The sequence below is a fragment of the Odontesthes bonariensis genome, chromosome 20 (genome assembly GCF_027942865.1).
Source record: "Odontesthes bonariensis isolate fOdoBon6 chromosome 20, fOdoBon6.hap1, whole genome shotgun sequence".
In the NCBI taxonomy this organism is placed as follows: domain Eukaryota; kingdom Metazoa; phylum Chordata; class Actinopteri; order Atheriniformes; family Atherinopsidae; genus Odontesthes; species Odontesthes bonariensis.
In genome coordinates this window covers 4,414,068-4,433,199 of record NC_134525.1, presented here as the reverse complement: position 1 = coordinate 4,433,199, position 19,132 = coordinate 4,414,068, and the positions used below count along the sequence as shown (strand labels likewise).

The window sequence follows — 19,132 nt, the reverse complement described above, 5'->3', positions numbered from 1 at the left end:
AACTAACAAGGCACTAACAAAACACACTTATGAGGAACTGCACGTTTCTGAGAAACAGAAAAGTCTCATTAGGATTTCATTTTTATTTTTTTCGTAAAAGGATCACAGCTTTGCCTTAAAATGACTGATTTCAGAATGGGCATTCTTTGGATTTTGGAGGAAACCCAGAGGAGCGGCTGTATTTCAGACTCGTCACGCTAACACTGGAACGCAAACTCACAAAGTATAAATGGCTCTCAACATCTTCATGAGGGGTTTCTGAACCCCGACAGTGCCTCTGATCATCTGTAGGTATTTCAGAAACTCTGGGGAATATTTCCTTGTAAAGATCCCAGCGGATGAATCTACATTTCACAGGGACGAACCAGCGCTGGAATTCTCCTGCAAAATCAGTTTCTGGCCTTAAAAGGTTGCTGCTCTTCTAAAAAAAAAAAACAGAGATGAACTGCCTGAAATAAATCATGTTCCTGCTCAAAATGTGGTGGATGACTTTAAGGACTGGTAATATAGGACAGTCATAAAGCCAAATTGATCTGCATTTATGTTTAATGCTGTATATTTGAGCCAACAGGAAGTGGTGAGTAACACATCCTTCGAGGTGGATTAGTCAGTACTAGTCTGTCTGTTTTCCCTGATTTTTCTCCTCCCAATGGTGAATCTTTTCAACATGTAAAAACCTCTTTGGCTCGCTCTTAAAATTGTCTGTAGTTTCCAGGGAGAGACGCAACAAGTTGCACCATAAAGCCTATAACAAGGAGTTGGTGTGGTTATTGTTACCAATGCTTGAAAACTGGTTGTTGTTGTTTTTTTCTCTCAATGTCAAGAAGCTTTGCATGGACATCACTACTGTGTGTCCTTGAATACGACACCAAGGATAGTTTAGGTAAGAGTGACTTCCTGTACTGTCCACCATTAACATAAATGAACTTTTCCAGGATTTTCCATGAGGTCAAACGTTGCCTGGGCATTTATTCCTGGATCATAAAGATAATTTGATCAGTAAATCATTGTTTGATGTGGAGAGCTTATTGTTTTATAAGACAAAGCACAGAATTTCTACTCATCTGGGCAGCCTGTTTCATGATGTCAAGTGTCATAATTAAATAAATGCTATTAAAAACGACTAAGAATCCAACTTACTGAGTCTTTTTCTGTGAACTCTCAGTCTGTAGGTGATTGCTCTCTTTAGCTAATGTTTAAACTTCACTGTGGGAGCTGTTACAAATATAAGGACTGATATATTAGGACTATTAGAAATGAAGTTTGAATTCATTTAGATCGGCCAGTGTTAGCTGCAACATGCACCAGCACCATAGTAACCCTGAATTTGATCAAGTGTGTGGGCAGATGGACAGATGAGAGAGTTTGTTGTTTATACTGATCACTTTCAAATGTGCAGCGGCAACTTTGCATTATATTACATATATTACAAAATATTACATTATTGTTTATAAAGAATGTTTATGAAATAGTTGTTTGCCGATAGTAAATTGTAAACATCAAAACAATAAACCGTTTGCGACACAAAAATCTTATTAATTCAATTGTACTTCAAGATGATGTCATACCTTTGGCACTTTTAGGTTAAGATTGTTTGTATTTGTTTTATGATAGTTTGCTTGTGTTATTACGATTATTATTATTATTTAATAATAATCAGATTAATAATGGAGATGCTTTTCTAAATAACAAAATCACCTGCTGAGATTTTTTCTGCCTTTTTCATGTCAATGTTTTGTTAGCCAGTAGATGGCAGCAGTGGCTTTGATATTTCAATAATAAGGGTTTTCAAACAGAACAAACAAAAGCCACAGAAAGGTTTGATTCCCAGCTCGGACCTTTCTGTGTGGAGTTTGCATGTTCTCCCCGTGTAAGCGTGGGTTCTCTGGCTTCCTGGGAGTGAGTGTGAGTGTGACCCTGGACTGGCAGCCAGATCTTTTTTTTGAGTGTGTAGATGATATTGTGAAAGACAATGATACATAAAACAATTAAATTTATGAGAGATCTTTTTTAAATAATGCTCTTAAGATTTAATTCAAAATATATTATTAATAAATACCCATAAAGTAAAGCATAACTGTGTTTATGTCAAAGTTCTCTAAACAAAACAGTTAATTGATTCATGATGTTCAACTGATTTCTCTGATGAACAAGTGCAATGATGTGTCTTATTGCAAATAAAGAAAATGAAGTAGGAGAGCTGAATATTCACTCACATTTATTTCGTTTAAAGGTAAAGAACAAGCAGGTAAATCAGACATGACTTTAATAATCACAGAATCATGAGTACAACAAAATAAACATGTTTCTCAGCTAAAACAACCAAATCAGTTTAATCCCACTGTGCTGTGTATATGTGCATGCAAGTGCGTTCATAAAATACTCTCTGTAGTTTATCATGCAATATTTAAAAAAACTTATTTTATCTTATTGATCTTTAAAAGGTCTTTTAAATTGAAGGATTTTCAAATGCAATGCTAAGCACAAATCTTCTCCTCTAAGTTGGTTGGATGAAGCTCAGTAATGTGAGGTGGATAAATCACTATGGAGGAGACACTTCTGGTCGCTTCCTTCCCGGTGAAAGTTTGTGACGTCTGCCACAGCATTCGCTAACTTTTTTAAAAAAGGATCATTATTTAAATTGCTCAGAGCCAACGTATTAAAAAGGCTGCTAGCTTAGACATCACTTGCATCTACATATTACACACGTGTAGTTTTACAGTTACTCTTATTGCTGAATGGATGATAAAATTACAACATATGGGAAAAGAAAGACAGTTAGATCAAATCTAATTGCTTTTGTGACTTTGTCAGTTCAATTTAATAACAAGAAACATTAATAGTAAATACTTTTCTATCACCATCATCATGTATTACTTTGTAAGGAATACATTCTATCAATAAGTCATTTTCTACACCACAAAGCTAAATCCTAACATATTGAATACCACGATTATAAAATACCAGAAACCGCCATGATTATTGGCTTCTTATCAAATTAACATTATATCTACCAGAACTAAACTATGTTTTATTATCAGCATATCACACTCTCAGTATAATAGAAACCACATATTTCCCCCATAACAATCAACAGCTTAAGGTTTCCTCAATTTTGACTAATAAATTATTTGAAGCAATGCTGTACTCCCCCTCTGTCTACACAGTGTGTTCTAACTTTGCCGAACCTCCTCTGTTTGCTTACAAAGGTAGCAAACAAAATCTTTCTAGGTCTTGATTATGAGTCTAGACAATCCACCGTGGTCATTTATTCTCTTGCAAGAATCAAATGAAAAAGTAAGATGCGTTGGATCAGAGCCATCATGAATTCTTCATCCATGTCACCTCGCCCCATTTTCTGAGCTAACTCTACCTCTTTATACATTGCATCTGTGTAATGTGTCCCCCCGTTTGCTGCCACCACGTTGTCGACCATCTCCAGAAGTTGCGTTACCTGTTTTCTGTCCTTGCTCATGTTGTCAAAGACTAGGAACCTTCCGCCACAACGTTGGATAACTCGTTGAAGCCCCGGGTCACCTTCACGTACATATTCCTGTATGGTCATGGTTCCAAGATCACCAGCACGGGTAAACAGCACAATCATGAACTGGTTGGCTTTTGGAGCAAACAGCTCCTGTAGTGCTTCCACAGAGTTCTTCTCTTCTTTGGTGAATCGGCCAACTTGGATCACCAGCAGGAAGACATGTGGACCAGGACAGGAGACTTTGACACATTTCACTATTTCTCTTTTTATGAAATCTGCCGTTTTGGAAGTGTCCGGGATCCCTGGCGTGTCAACCACACTAACTACTCTGTTACCCCAGAGAGCGACTCCTTTTTCACAGGCTTCTGTCACTGAACTTGCAGCGGGACTAGATTTGAATTTCGTTTCTCCAAGAATGGTGTTTCCAACTGCACTTTTGCCCACAGCAGTTTTTCCAATCATCACAATTCTCAAATCAAGAGCTGCAAGACAATGGACAAACTCAGTTTAAATTCTCTTACAGTGTGACTTGGTTGTTGTATAAATACCTGACTGAATGTTAGTTCATTATTTTAAAATGCAAATGACTTGTACAGATGGGGGGAAAATCTTACCTTACTTAATTCAATTGTAAAGAAGAGAAGAAGAGACTACATTTCCCATCATGCCTGTGTGTGGCAGAGGAAAAGCCGAAGGAGGTGAAGCAGCGGCAGCAGCAGCAGCAGCAGCCCCAGCGAGGACTTCCCAGCCAGCCGGGGCAGAGCTGTTGTGTGTGAATGAAAAAGGCAGTTTGAAGCCTTTTCCCGCTCTGCTGGCGCAACCGTGAGTCAGAGGGGCGCGAGCTCAGAGGGACATAAATAGAGCGAGCGGCTGGCGAAGACCCTGCCGCACGCGCGGGGGCGTGTCCCTTCGCGGGATGTAGCGTAATGTGCCTCCACTTCGTCTCGGCAAATCGCTACATCTCGCTCCGAATCTCTTTCTTTCTTCCTCCTCCTCTCCCTCTTTTTTTCTCCTCTTTCTCTTTCTCGCTCTCCCCCTCTTTTTTTTCTCCTCTCCTCCTCCTCTTCTTCCTCCTCTCCTCTCCTCTCCTCTCCTCTCCTTTCTCCCCCTCTCCTTTCTCTCCCCCCCCCCTCTCCTTTCTCTCCCTCTCCCTCTCTTTCTCTCCCTCTCCCTCTCCCTCCAAGCTCAAACAGCTGGTGTTTCTCAACGCTCTTTGAGTGGCTTAACACAGTCAGTTCTTCCTCTCGAGTGGTTGACATGTTTTTTATCCTTCAGAGTTTCATACTTTCATTAATAGCGCCGTATTGGATCACTGTATGGTGCCCCCCCCCCCCCCTCTTTTTTTTGGTGATGAAGCTGCTTTGATACTGTTTCGTGTTGTGGTGGCTGTTGGTATTTCTAACTGTTGAACTGATCTGAAGTTGTTTTTGTGGAAGTGGTGCTATTTTGTGATCATTGAACTGGTTGTAATAAAACTTTGATTTATAAAGCATTGTCATGCAGCATTTTTACTCATCATAAGGGCTTAACAATGTCAATAATGAAACAAAACGTTATAAAATGAGGTTTAAGCTATTAATTAATTGATCATGTAAATATATATGGGACCGGTTAGGGTTAGGGTTAAGGCTGGGGTTAAGGCTGGGGTTAGGGTTAGGGTTAGGGTTAGGGTTAGAGTTAGGGTTAGAGTTAGAGTTAGGGTTAGGGTTAAGGCTGGGGTTAGAGTTAGGGTTAGGGTTAAGGCTGGGGTTAGGGTTAGAGTTAGGGGCCTGCCAGGTGAGTGTTTAAACTTGCAAACTATGCAACAAGCTTTTTATGTATTAACATTATATTTCGATTTACATGACATTATTTGAAATTTGAAATTTCAAATTGAGTTTGAACTTGTTTTGACTGAAGGAATTCCTTTTATAGCAAAAATCCGTATTTCGTCTTAACTCCGCAAAAGAAGGCTATTCCTGTGTTTCTTTCTCCAAAAAGGTCATTTAAAGGGCTTTGTGCGTGGAACCTACTTCGAATGGATACATATGAAGGACAAAGGACTTTGAACTTGTTTTGACTGAAGGAATTCCTTTTATAGCAAAAATCCGTATTTCGTCTTAACTCCGCAAAAGAAGGCTATTCCTGTGTTTCTTTCTCCAAAAAGGTCATTTAAAGGGCTTTATGCGTGGAACCTACTTCGAATGGATACATATGAAGGACAAAGGACTTTGAACTTGTTTTGACTGAAGGAATTCCTTTTATAGCAAAAATCCGTATTTCGTCTTAACTCCGCAAAAGAAGGCTATTCCTATGTTTCTTTCTCCAAAAAGGTCATTTAAAGGGCTTTATGCGTGGAACCTACTTCGAAAGGATACATATGAAGGACAAAGGAGTTTGAACTACAGAAGAGACGTGTCTAAGTGTGCGTTTGTGTGTGTGCACGTGCGTATGCGTGTGTGTGTGTGTGTGTGTGTTTGTGCATGTGCATGTGTAAATGTGCACGTGCACACACATGTGACAGACTCCTCCCCCTGATACAGAGACTCCTCCCCCTGATACAGAGACTCCTCCCCTAAAACAGAGACTCCTCCCCTTGATACATAGACTCCTCCCCCTAAGACAGAGACTCCTCCCCTAAGACAGAGACTCCTCCCCCTTTTACATAGACTCCTCCCCCTGATACAGAGACTCCTCCCCTAAGACAGAGACTCCTCCCCCTGATACAGAGACTCCTCCCCCTGATACAGAGACTCCTCCCCCTGATACATAGACTCCTCCCCCTGATACAGAGACTCCTCCCCTAAGACAAAGACTCCTCCCCCTGATACAGAGACTCCTCCCCTAAAACAGAGACCCCTCCCCCTGATACAGAGACTCCTCCCCCTTATACATAGACTCCTCCCCCTAAGACAGAGACTCCTCCCCTAAGACATAGACTCCTCCCCCTGATACAGAGACTCCTCCCCTAAAACAGAGACTCCTCCCCCTGATACAGAGACTCCTCCCCCTGATACAGAGACTCCTCCCCCTTATACATAGACTCCTCCCCCTAAGACAGAGACTCCTCCCCTAAGACATAGACTCCTCCCCCTGATACAGAGACTCCTCCCCTAAAACAGAGACTCCTCCCCCTGATACAGAGACTCCTCCCCATTTTCAGAGACTCCACCCCTTGATAAAGAGACTCCTGCCCCTGATACAGAGACTCCTCCCCTAAGACAGAGACTCCTCCCCTGATACATACACTCCTCCCCCTTATACAAAGACTCCTCCCCTAAGACAGAGACTCCTCCCCCTTATACAGAGACTCCTCCCCCTTATACAAAGACTCCTCCCCCTGATACATACACTCCTCCCCCTTATACAAAGACTCCTCCCCTAAGACAGAGACTCCTCCCCCTTATACAGAGACTCCTCCCTCCTTAGGCAGAGACTCCTCCCCCTAAGACTCCTCCCCCAAGACAGAGACTCCTCCCCCTAAGACAGAGACTCCTCCCCCTTATACATAGACTCCTCCCCTAAGACAGAGACCCCTCCCCCTAAAACAGAGACTCCTCCCCCTAAGACAGAGACTCCACCCCTTGATACATAGACTCCTCCTCCTAAAACAGAGACTCCTCCCCCTGATACAGAGACCCCTCCCCCTAAAACAGAGACTCCTCCCCTTGATACAGAGACTCCTCCTTCCTTAGGCATAGACTCCTCGTGTATGTGTGAACGTGCTAGTGCATGTGTGTGCACGTGGTAGTGCATGTGTGTGCACGTGCTAGTGCACGTGTGTGTGCACGTGCGTGTGCATGTGTGTGCATGTGTGTGTGTGTGCACGTGCGTGTGCATGTTTGTGTGTGCACTTGCTAGTGCGCGTGTGTTTGTGCACGTGCGTATGTGTGTGCTCGTGCATTTGTGTGTGTGCACGTGCTAGTGCACGTGTGTGTGTGCATGTGTGTGCACGTGGTAGTGCACGTGCGTGTGCATGTGTGTGTGCACATGCTAGTGCATGTGTGTGTGCACATGCTAGTGCACGTCTGTGCATGTGCGTGTGCACGTGTGTGTGCATGTGTTTGTGTGCACGTGCGCGTGTGTGTGCACGTGCTAGTGTACGTGTGTGCACGTGCGTATGTGTATGCGTGTTTATCTATGTGCACGTGCTAGTATACGTGTGTGTGCACGTGCTTGTTTATTTGTGTGTGTGCATTTGTTTGTGTGCACGTGTGTGCACATGTGTGTGCACGTGCGTGTGCATGTGTGTATGTGCACAGGCGCTTGTGTGTGCACGTGCTAGTGTACGTGTGTGTGCACGTGTGTGTGCACGTGCCAGTGCATTTGTGTGTGTGCATGTGCGTGTGCACGTCTGTGTGTGCATGTGCGTGTGCACGTGTGTGTGTGCATGTGTGTGTGCACGTGCGCGTGTGTGTGCACGTGCTAGTGTACGTGTGTGTGCACGTGCTTGTGCATTTGTGTGTGTGCACGTGCGTGTGCACGTGCGTGCAAGTGCGTGTGCATGTGTGTAATCACGTTCGTGTGCACGTGCGTGTGCATGTGTGTGCACGTGCGTGTGCATGTGTGTGGACGTGCTAGTGCACGTGCGTGTTCATGTGTGTGCATGTATGTGTGCACGTGCTAGTGCACATGTGTTTGTGTGCGTGTGCATGTGTGTGTGTGCATGTGCATGTGTGTGCACGTGGTAGTGCACGAGCGTGTGCATGTGTGTGTGCAAATGCTAGTGCACGTCTGTGCTTGTGCGTGTGCATGTGTGTGTGTGCACGTGCGCGTGTGTGTGCACGTGCTAGTGTTTGTGCACGTGCGTGTGCATGTGTGTGTGTGCACGTGCCAGTGCGCGTGTGTTTGTGCACGTGCGTATGTGTGTGCTAGTGCATTTGTGTGTGTGCACGTGCTAGTGCACGTGTGTGTGTGTGCGTGTGCATGTGTGTGTGCACGTGGTAGTGCACGTGCGTGTGCATGTTTGTGCACATGCTAGTGCACGTGCCTGTTCATTTGTGTGCGTGTGCATGTGTGTGTGCACGTGCTAGTGCACGTGTGTTTGTGTGCGTGTGTGCACGTGCTAGTGTACGTGTGTTTGTGTGCGTGTGCATGTTTGTGTGTGCATGTGCATGTGTGTGCACGTGGTAGTGCACGAGCGTGTGCATGTGTGTGTGCAAATGCTAGTGCACGTCTGTGCTTGTACGTGTGCATGTGTGTGTGTGTGCATGTGTGTGTGTGCACGTGCGCGTGTGTGTGCACGTGCTAGTGTACGTGTGTGTGTGCACGTGCGTGTGTGCACGTGTGTGTGCACGTGCGTGTGCACGTGTGCATGTGTGTGTGCACGTGCTAGTGCACGTGTGCATGTGTGTGTGCACGTGCGTGTGCACGTGCGTTTGCATGTGTGTGCACGTGCGTGTGCACGTGCGTTTGCATGTGTGTGCACGTGCGTGTGCATGTGTGTGGACGTGCTAGTGCACGTGCGTGTTCATGTGTGTGCGTGTTCATGTGTGTGTGCACGTGCTAGTGCATTTGTGTGTGTGCACGTGCTAGTGCATGTGTGTTTGTGCACGTGCGTGTGCACGTGCGTGTGCACGTGTGTGTGCACGTGCGTGCAAGTGCGTGTGCATTTGTGTAAGCACGTTCGTGTGCACGTGCTAGTGCATGTGTGTGTGCACGTGCGTGTGCATGTGTGTGCACGTGCGTGTGCATGTGTGTGGATGTGCTAGTGCACATGCGTGTTCATGTGTGTGCGTGTGCATGTGTGTGTGTGCATGTGCATGTGTGTGCACGTGGTAGTGCACGAGCGTGTGCATGTGTGTGTGCACATGCTAGTGCACGTCTGTGCTTGTGCGTGTGCGTGTGTGTGTGCACGTGCGTGTGCACGTGCTAGTGTACGTGTGTGTGCACTTGTGCGCGCGCGTGCGTGTGCATGTGTGTGTGCACATGCGTGTGCATGTGTGTGTGCGTGCGTGTGCATGTGTGTGGACGTGCTAGTGCACGTGCGTGTTCATATGTGTGCGTGTGCATGTGTGTGCACGTGCTGGTGCACGTGTGTTTGTGTGCGTGCGTCTGTGTGTGCACGTGCTAGTGCACGTGTGTTTGTGCACGTGCGTGTGTGTACGTGCTAGTGCATTTGTTTGTGTGCACGTGCTAGTGCATGTGTGTGTGCACGTGCGTGTGCATGTGTGTGCACGTGCGTGTGCATGTGTGTGGACGTGCTAGTGCCCGTGCGTGTTCATGTGTGTGCGTGTGCATGTGTGTGTGCACGTGCTAGTGCACGTGTGTTTGTGTGCGTGTGCATGTGCATGTGTGTGCACGTGGTAGTGCACGAGCGTGTGCATGTGTGTGTGCACATGCTAGTGCACGTCTGTGCTTGTGCGTGTGCGTGTGTGTGCACGTGCGTGTGCACGTGCTAGTGCACGTGTGTTTGTGCACGTGCATGTGTGTGTACGTGCTAGTGCATTTGTGTGTGTGCACGTGCTAGTGCATGTGTGTTTGTGCACGTGCGTGTGCACGTGTGTGTGCACTTGCGTGCAAGTGCGTGTGCATGTGTGTAAGCACGTTCGTGTGCACGTGCTAGTGCACGTGTGTTTGTGCACGTGCATGTGTGTGTACGTGCTAGTGCATTTGTGTGTGTGCACGTGCTAGTGCATGTGTGTTTGTGCACGTGCGTGTGCACGTGTGTGTGCACTTGCGTGCAAGTGCGTGTGCATGTGTGTAAGCACGTTCGTGTGCACGTGCTAGTGCATGTGTGTGTGCACGTGCGTGTGCATGTGTGTGCACGTGCGTGTGCATGTGTGTGCACGTGCTAGTGCACGTGTGTTTGTGTGCGTGCGTCTGTGTGTGCACGTGCTAGTGCACGTGTGTTTGTGCACGTGCGTGTGTGTGTACGTGCTAGTGCATTTGTTTGTGTGCACGTGCGTGTGCACGTGTGTGTGCACGTGCGTGCAAGTGCGTGTGCATGTGTGTTTGTGCACGTGCGTGTGCACGTGTGTGTGCACGTGCGTGCAATTGCGTGTGCATGTGTGTAAGCACGTTCGTGTGCACGTGCTAGTGCATGTTTGTGCACGTGCGTGTGCATGTGTGTGCACGTGTGTGGACGTGCTAGTGCACGTGCGTGTTCATGTGTGTGCGTGTGCATGTGTGTGTGCACGTGCTAGTGCACGTGTGTTTGTGTGCGTGTGCATGTGCATGTGCATGTGTGTGCACGTGGTAGTGCACGAGCGTGTGCATGTGTGTGTGCACATGCTAGTGCACGTCTGTGCGTGTGCACGTGTGTGTGTGTGTGTGCATGTGTGTGTGTGCACGTGCGCGTGTGTGTGCACGTGCTAGTGTACGTGTGTGTGTGTGCACGTGTGTGTGTGCACGTGCGTGTGCACGTGTGTGCGCGCGTGCGTGTGCATGTGTGTGTGCACGTGCGTGTGCATGTGTGTGCACGTGCTAGTTCATGTTTGTGTGCACGTACGTGTGCATGTGTGTTTGAACGTGCACGTGTTTTTGTGCACGTGCTAGTGCATTTGTGTTTGTGCACGTGCATATGTGTGCACGTGTGTGTGCATGTGCGTGTGCACGTGTGTGTGCAAATATCTGTAAATGTGCATAATTATTTTCTAATGCCAAAAAAATGTGACAAAGACAATTATATTACTCGTGAAATGTTTATTTACGAAATATTTATTTTTTAAAAATTGAAACTTGATCAAATTAGGCTTCATCAAAGCAACAACACACTCATATAAACCAGACAGGTTACAAAATCAAATATTATGCAAAGGAAACTCAGAACGCATAAATTCAGCACAGAGAACTGCCAATGCAATGAAGCTGCACTGCCCATGAACTATAAATGATAAAAGTAACATTTCAGTAATCAGCATTGAAACGTGCTATTGTAAATATTTTTGCCTACTTCCAATTAGTGAGATACATGTGCCTGTCGGGGCGCGCAGGTTTCTTTAATCCTCGGTGGCACTGAGGACAGGGCCACTCGCAAGTCCTGTTCAACCGAGAGCCGCGACCTCCTGTTGTTCTTCATGTGAACTAGAGAGGAGAACGCCAACTCACACAGGCAGGTAGTGGGGAAAAGAAGCCGTTGCTCAATGGCGTGGTTGGACAAGCTCCGATGCAGAAGCCAACCAAAACTGATCCAGAGGGAGCTCACTACATTTGAGTTTCAGTGTGGGGTCCACACGGAGCTCTGCGCACTCCTCTCTCTCTCTTTCATAGTGAGCTTTTCTGTTGAGGATTCCTGGTTGAATGGGTCTCGGATCCAGTCATAGTCCTCGATGTCAGCCACACGTGGAAAATAGCGCTCAAACCTGTCTTTTAAGGTCTTAAGGTGTTCGGCACATACAGCGCGCTCCATAGCTGCCTGTGGCGCAGCTGATGCCAGCGGGAACATCTCCATGGAGCCCTGTCCCAAAGAATCATTTTGCCCATAAACCCCTCACAGAATCTTGTCTGTGGATGATAAAATATTTTCATTCCTGCCCTGAAGCTTGACGTTCAACTCGTTCAGACGTCCAAATATGTCCGCAAGGTGAGCCAGCCTGGCGCACCGCCTCTCATCCGCGAGCTTGTCCGTATGTGGGACAGCGTGTTCAGGTGAACATTCAAAAAGCTCTTCCCGAAGCTCATAAAGACGGGATAGGACTTTCCCCCGTGACAGCCAGCGCACCTCTGTGTGGAGGATCAGGCTTTGGTGGCCGGCTCCCATCTCGGCGCACAGCTGGGAGAAGAGGCGAGATTTCAGTGTAATTCACCCGCCTCTGCACAGCCTGATTCAGCACCTCGGTCAACTCCGGGGGCATGGTTTTTGCAACTAATGCCTCTCGGTGCAAAATGCAGTGGTTTGTCACAATATGTGGATTTTGTGCTTTCACCTGAGCAATAAATCCTTTCACTCTCCCCGTCATGCCTGCCGCACCATCTGCGCAAAGACTGACGCACATATTCCAGCTCAGATTGTTCTCTTCTAAATACTTATCGGTAACCCTGAATATTTCTTCTCCCGTTGTATGGCTTTCCATTTCTTTCCAGAAAAAAAAAGTCTCTTTGATAGAGTCACCATCAACATATCTGACGTTTGCCAGAAGTCGGGCTGCGGCCCCACTTATGGCAGCAGATGCGTGCAGTTGTAGGGACAATCTGCCGCTCGCCTGTGGTTTCTCTGTCAAATGTTGCTCAATGTCTCCTGACATGTCGTCGATCCTTCTTTTCATTGTGTTATCAGACGACGGCACTTTGGATAGCTCATCTGGACCCAGCATGACACCTACAATTTTTTTGCAAGCGGGGAGGGTGAGTGTCTCCGCTATTGTGTGAGGTTTCTTCTGCTTTGCAATGAGCTCCGCTAGCATGTAACTAGCCTCCATTGCCTTTTCAGACACTTTCACACAATCCAACAAACGGCCTCTGGTTCAGATCCCGCGCTCTTTTGAAGAAGGCCAAGTTTCTCTCAACGTGGAAGATGTACAAAAGGTTGTCTCTGTGTGTTTCTTTCTGTTAATAATTGCTGCGCATGTGAATTCCCACCCTGCCAAGGTCCTTGAATGCACCACAAAGACGCAGATCGGTTCAGCGCAAAACATCGGCTGAACGATCTCTGTGGTGTGTGCGTCCATTAAGCCGTGAGTTATGTTGATTTACTTATGTGTTACACTATGTTGATGTTTGTGTTTATCCGTGAGTCTACTTTGATGACTTAGCAGTAGTTTTGCCATCGGTTTGTATAATATGGGGAACATTTAGCCACAAATGAGTAACGTGGGGCTAGCCGCTAACTAGCTATAGCCTGAAACGTGTATGTAGCTGTATTGCTCATCTCTTTGGTTTATACATTGCATACTGTATGTTAATTGATCAGTCACAGTGCATGCCCCTCTTTTGTTGCATCTAAGCATAGATTTATTCTCATTCAAGTTTAATTGATTCATGCTGACTTTACATTCCAAACTAATCTTGAGCTGTATTTCAGTTGTTATTTGGTTAGATATATGTAGCTCAGGTGTATTCTTATGTTTAAGTTGTACTTCATTTCCAATCATTCTGTATTATTGTGCTTGTATTGCAGCAACCACACACCCACACCTTGCATAGCATTAGCTAACTTCTCCCGACAGAGGACGCGCTCAGGCTGAGGGCGGTTAGCATCCCCGGCGGTCCAAGTGAAACCATGAGACAGGTAGCTTTCATTATACTGCCTGCTGACAGTTTCCTTCTTTTGTTTTCCTGTGGTGGTGGTGGTGGGCTTTCGGCAGTCTCTGGACTGGTGGCTGGTCGTTTGCTCCGCACAAGAAAGCGCTCCATTTTCTCGCTAGAGTGTTTCTCTGTCTTAATGTTGTTCTTCAGCCTTTGATGTGTCACGCTCCTTTATATTTTTAAAATAATTGTTTTTAGTATAGAATTTCCCTCTGTATTATGAAATGAGTGCATACAAAGTACTGATATAGTAAATTAAAAAAATATTGTTTTTGTGTAGTTGTATATTGCAATAATGATATATGGCTGTCAAAATCCCACGGCACACCGTTTGGGAACCACTGAGCTAGCTAACCTGTAGTGTACTGTCGTTAGCTAGCTAACCTGTACTGTACTGTCGTTAGCTAGCTAACCTGTACTGTACTGTCGTTAGCTAGCTAACCTGTACTGTACTGTCGTTTGCTAGCTAACCTGTACTGTACTGTCGTTAGCTAGCTAACCTGTACTGTACTGTCGTTAGCTAGCTAAGCGTCACTGTTGTTAGCTAGCTACGTGTGTGTGTGTGTGTGTGTGTGTGTGTGTGTGTGCGCGCGCGCACGTGCCAGTGCACGTGGAATGAAGGTTTTGACATGCATCATCTTGCAGTTTTTCATTTTGAGAATGGTAAATCATATCCAGTAACACTAACAAATACGAGAATCTTTCCTAAAACAGGCTTTCCTAATTATCGTCCACTTGTTTGAAAGATTTTTTTTTTTCTGTCTTAATTCTTAACGTCATACTAATGTAAAAATGTTTGTTGTACCAGAATGAATCATATTTATCTAACCTCATTAATTGGTCATGTTTGGCAGCTGGCCATGTAAAATATGTAGAATAAATGTAAAATACATGTAAAATAAACATTTTCTCTCCTCTTTCTTTCCTTATTCATTTTCAGCTGTTGGGAGTTTAATGAGAACCCCATCCCTGACAGACTCATCAACTGGCCCATCATCGTACCTGAAAGAAAACGTCAAATACGAAAAGATTGGTGAATGCACAAATTCTCTTAAATCACTGGTACGGACGATTTAAGAACAAATCTGTGCGTACGAACGCTTCTTGCATGAGGCCCATTCTTTGTCCCCTAGTGGTGTACAGCCCACATGGAAACATCAACAAAAATAAAGTGTGACTTTTTCTAATGACGGGGTCTCTTTAGGAAAAGTCATAAAATTTCAAGGTGGAAAAAGATAGTTGAAGGTATTTTTTCTACAGCTAAACATGGTAGTGGCTCACTTTTGACCCGCGAGACAACGGGAGGGTTATTTGTTTCTGTCTCAGAAATGAAAATGAATGAAAATAAGAAAGAATTTGCATTCACTTTTTCCAATTTTCTGAAGGGTTTGATGAACCTGCATCACTGCAAAAAATATTCAGACTTTTTCGTCCCTGGTTTTGTTTCTTAGGCAGCTTTATTAGGTAGATCCATGCAAATTTGTTATAAAAATGTAATAGTGTAGTTTTATTGCTAATGCAGTCCAGTAAAAGAACTCCTCATTCATATGTGCTGAATATGCTGCTACCTTTGCTCCCTGGCAGAAATAAGAGGAACTCAAGGGAAAGATCTGACCATCCCCTGCAGTGCTCCTACTTACCTGAACAATCCCTCCCTCCAGTGGACCTTCTCCAACGGCGAGGAGTTTTCCCGCATCATCCCCTACGACAGCCGGTCGGGGCGCAGCATCTCCACGCCGCCATGGGACAACCACATGGAGCTGGACAACTTCAGGGTCCCGTTTGGAGACGGCGCCCTACGACTGATGGACCCCAAACACTTGGAGCACACGGGCAGCTACACCTGCGAGTTCTCCGTGCCGTACAGCTCACACACCGAACGCAGTGAAGTGACCATCCACGGTCCTGAAGGTGAGGTCATGAACCCAACAGCGCAAACATGTTGAAGGATTCGCTCTGTTTTTACTGCTGTGGTGTCCAGAGTCCCCTTTTTTCAGCTGTACATGTGAAACTATGATCTGAGTGGCTGCTGCTGATCCCGTAAAGACTTTGAGAGGTCAGGAAAACCCTGTGTTTGAGACTGATCTGAACAAATTTTAACCCCAGCTATCAGTAGAACATCTGAGAACTTTCACAGCGCCCAGATTCAGACTCCGTCCCTCTTCAGTTGTTGCACACTGGAAAAAAATCAAAGTCTTAATATTTGTCTCATTTCTAGTCAAAATATCTCATTACACTTAATATAAGACACAACTGCCTAACAAGTGCTATTTCAGCCAGATATAGGGACTTGTTTGAAGACAATACATCTGGAATATCTTGTTAAATGAAAAAGTCTTGAAAACAAATAGTTTTGAGTCACATATCATATGAAACAAGCTTTTTTTTTTTACATTTGAAGAGGTTTTTAAGCTCATTTCAAGATCACTTTTATCTCAAAAGTCTTAAATTTCACATCTTATTTCAAGAAATCTTCACAAGCCGATTTTCACTAGTTCCATTGGCAGATTTATTTTGCTTATTTCAAGCAAAAACGTCTTTTATTTGCTGTTTTTTAACTTATTTTTGGAGGGGCATTTTTTCCAGTGTATGAGGAGCTTCATTTTCTTTGAGATTCTCAGCAGATTCAAAGGACAGAAAACCTTTGGGATTACGCTTTTCTTGCATCACAATAACAATCAGAAAATTCTCTGCATGATTGAACTCTTGTTGGACTGCTATAGAATCTCTAAATTACAGATACGTATTTAAGAAAGTACAAAGGGAAACCCAGAAGTGGATCTGGTCTGTTTGAAGGATTTGAAGTGATTACGGTTATTATAAACCTCTGCTGAAGCAGTCTTTAGGAACACCAACTCTCAGTACTGCAGGCAGCAAACAATTCAAATGGACATCTGTATACTGAGAGACTTCACACTGATTTCATATAATATTTTAGAGTTTAACATTTTTCTTTAGATTATGACAGGAGTATATAATAAAAGCTTCAATGCTCAGCTCTTTCCATGGGTTTTTTCTTAATAATCCAAATGGTTCTGGACTGAGCTGCCGAGTAGAATAGTTGAAAGTCTGGTGAGATTTAGCCCTGCTTCTGGGGATGTTTATGCTACAACAGAAATATACCTTTGGATGGAGAGTGCATTTTTTCTTAGAAGTCTGTGTGTGTGTGTGTTTGTTACCTTTTGCAGATCAGCAAAGAGCATCAGAGGAAAGCTCTTATTGGTGGGTCATCGGTCTGGTGGCTGCACTGCTGGTTCTACCTCTGGCAGGAATGCTGACCTACCTAAAGCTGAGAGGTAAAAGATGTTGAGAGAAAAGATTTTCAATTGCACAGTTGCAACATACATGTATAAGTCACACTGTTTGTTTCTGGTCCCCCTTGTTTTCTGGCTGATTTCTACTTAAGGCTGGCATTTAATGAAAAGGTTCAATCACAATCTCAATCTCTCTCCATCTGCAGGAAGAACCTCGAAGCCCAGAAACGACCCAGAAGAGGTGACGGAGCTGAACCTGGTCAAAGGTTGGTCATCAAAACTAAACATCACATGCGCTGATAAAAACAGACACTAGATGGAGCCAGAGGTTCACTTCCGCTAGCTCCTGATAAACTGTTTACAAGCCCAACCGTTGAAAACAGAGAAAACAAATAACAGAAAGGCTTTTATCATATGACTGTTGAATTATAGTTTGTTTAAACTGCACTGGAAAAAATGCCCCTCCAAAAATAAGTAAAAAAACCAACAAATACAAGACGTTTTTGCTTGAAATAAGCAAAAAAATCTGCAAATGGAACTAGTGAAAATCGGCTTGTAAAGATTTCTTGAAATAAGATGTGATATTTGGGACTTTTGGGATAAAAAGTGATCTTGAAATTAGCTTAAAAACCTCTTCAAATGTCAAAAAAAGCTTGTTTTATTTATTTTTATTGACATTTTACGCAGCATCCCAATCTTTTTGGAATGGGGTTGTTAAAAGGTCTTATTTCATTCATTTTCCTGTTGAACTTTATGGCCTCTGTGTCTCATCCTCTAATGCTAAACATGTTCGCCGTGTTTCAGATGCAGCAGCAGGACAGTAACCTGCACGAGAGCACATGTTTGACCGTCTGCAGCACCGATGGACGCTCATTCCTCCTCACTGGCACTCGATCACACTGAGCACTATCAGGCACAACAACCTGAAACACCTTAACTAACAAGGCACTAACAAAACACACTTATGAGGAACTGCACGTTTCTGAGAAACAGAAAAGTCTCATTAGGATTTCATTTTTATTTTTTTCGTAAAAGGATCACAGCTTTGCCTTAAAATGACTGATTTCAGAATGGGCATTCTTTGGATTTTGGAGGAAACCCAGAGGAGCGGCTGTATTTCAGACTCGTCACGCTAACACTGGAACGCAAACTCACAAAGTATAAATGGCTCTCAACATCTTCATGAGGGGTTTCTGAACCCCGACAGTGCCTCTGATCATCTGTAGGTATTTCAGAAACTCTGGGGAATATTTCCTTGTAAAGATCCCAGCGGATGAATCTACATTTCACAGGGACGAACCAGCGCTGGAATTCTCCTGCAAAATCAGTTTCTGGCCTTAAAAGGTTGCTGCTCTTCTAAAAAAAAAAAACAGAGATGAACTGCCTGAAATAAATCATGTTCCTGCTCAAAATGTGGTGGATGACTTTAAGGACTGGTAATATAGGACAGTCATAAAGCCAAATTGATCTGCATTTATGTTTAATGCTGTATATTTGAGCCAACAGGAAGTGGTGAGTAACACATCCTTCGAGGTGGATTAGTCAGTACTAGTCTGTCTGTTTTCCCTGATTTTTCTCCTCCCAATGGTGAATCTTTTCAACATGTAAAAACCTCTTTGGCTCGCTCTTAAAATTGTCTGTAGTTTCCAGGGAGAGACGCAACAAGTTGCACCATAAAGCCTATAACAAGGAGTTGGTGTGGTTATTGTTACCAATGCTTGAAAACTGGTTGTTGTTGTTTTTTTCTCTCAATGTCAAGAAGCTTTGCATGGACATCACTACTGTGTGTCCTTGAATACGACACCAAGGATAGTTTAGGTAAGAGTGACTTCCTGTACTGTCCACCATTAACATAAATGAACTTTTCCAGGATTTTCCATGAGGTCAAACGTTGCCTGGGCATTTATTCCTGGATCATAAAGATAATTTGATCAGTAAATCATTGTTTGATGTGGAGAGCTTATTGTTTTATAAGACAAAGCACAGAATTTCTACTCATCTGGGCAGCCTGTTTCATGATGTCAAGTGTCATAATTAAATAAATGCTATTAAAAACGACTAAGAATCCAACTTACTGAGTCTTTTTCTGTGAACTCTCAGTCTGTAGGTGATTGCTCTCTTTAGCTAATGTTTAAACTTCACTGTGGGAGCTGTTACAAATATAAGGACTGATATATTAGGACTATTAGAAATGAAGTTTGAATTCATTTAGATCGGCCAGTGTTAGCTG

The 19,132-nt window shown here is 44.3% G+C and overlaps 1 protein-coding gene across 1 annotated transcript; it reads right to left on the bottom strand.

Moving 5' to 3' along the window:
• Positions 1–3,268: 3,268 nt before the first annotated feature.
• Positions 3,269–12,258, bottom strand: LOC142370477 (GTPase IMAP family member 7-like). Its single transcript, XM_075453053.1, has 2 exons — positions 12,126–12,258; positions 3,269–3,966 (listed from the first exon to the last, which is right to left on the bottom strand). Exons 1-2 carry the CDS (start codon positions 12,256–12,258, stop codon positions 3,269–3,271), a joined length of 831 nt encoding a protein of 276 aa, XP_075309168.1.
• Between the last annotated feature and the right edge of the window lie 6,874 nt (positions 12,259–19,132).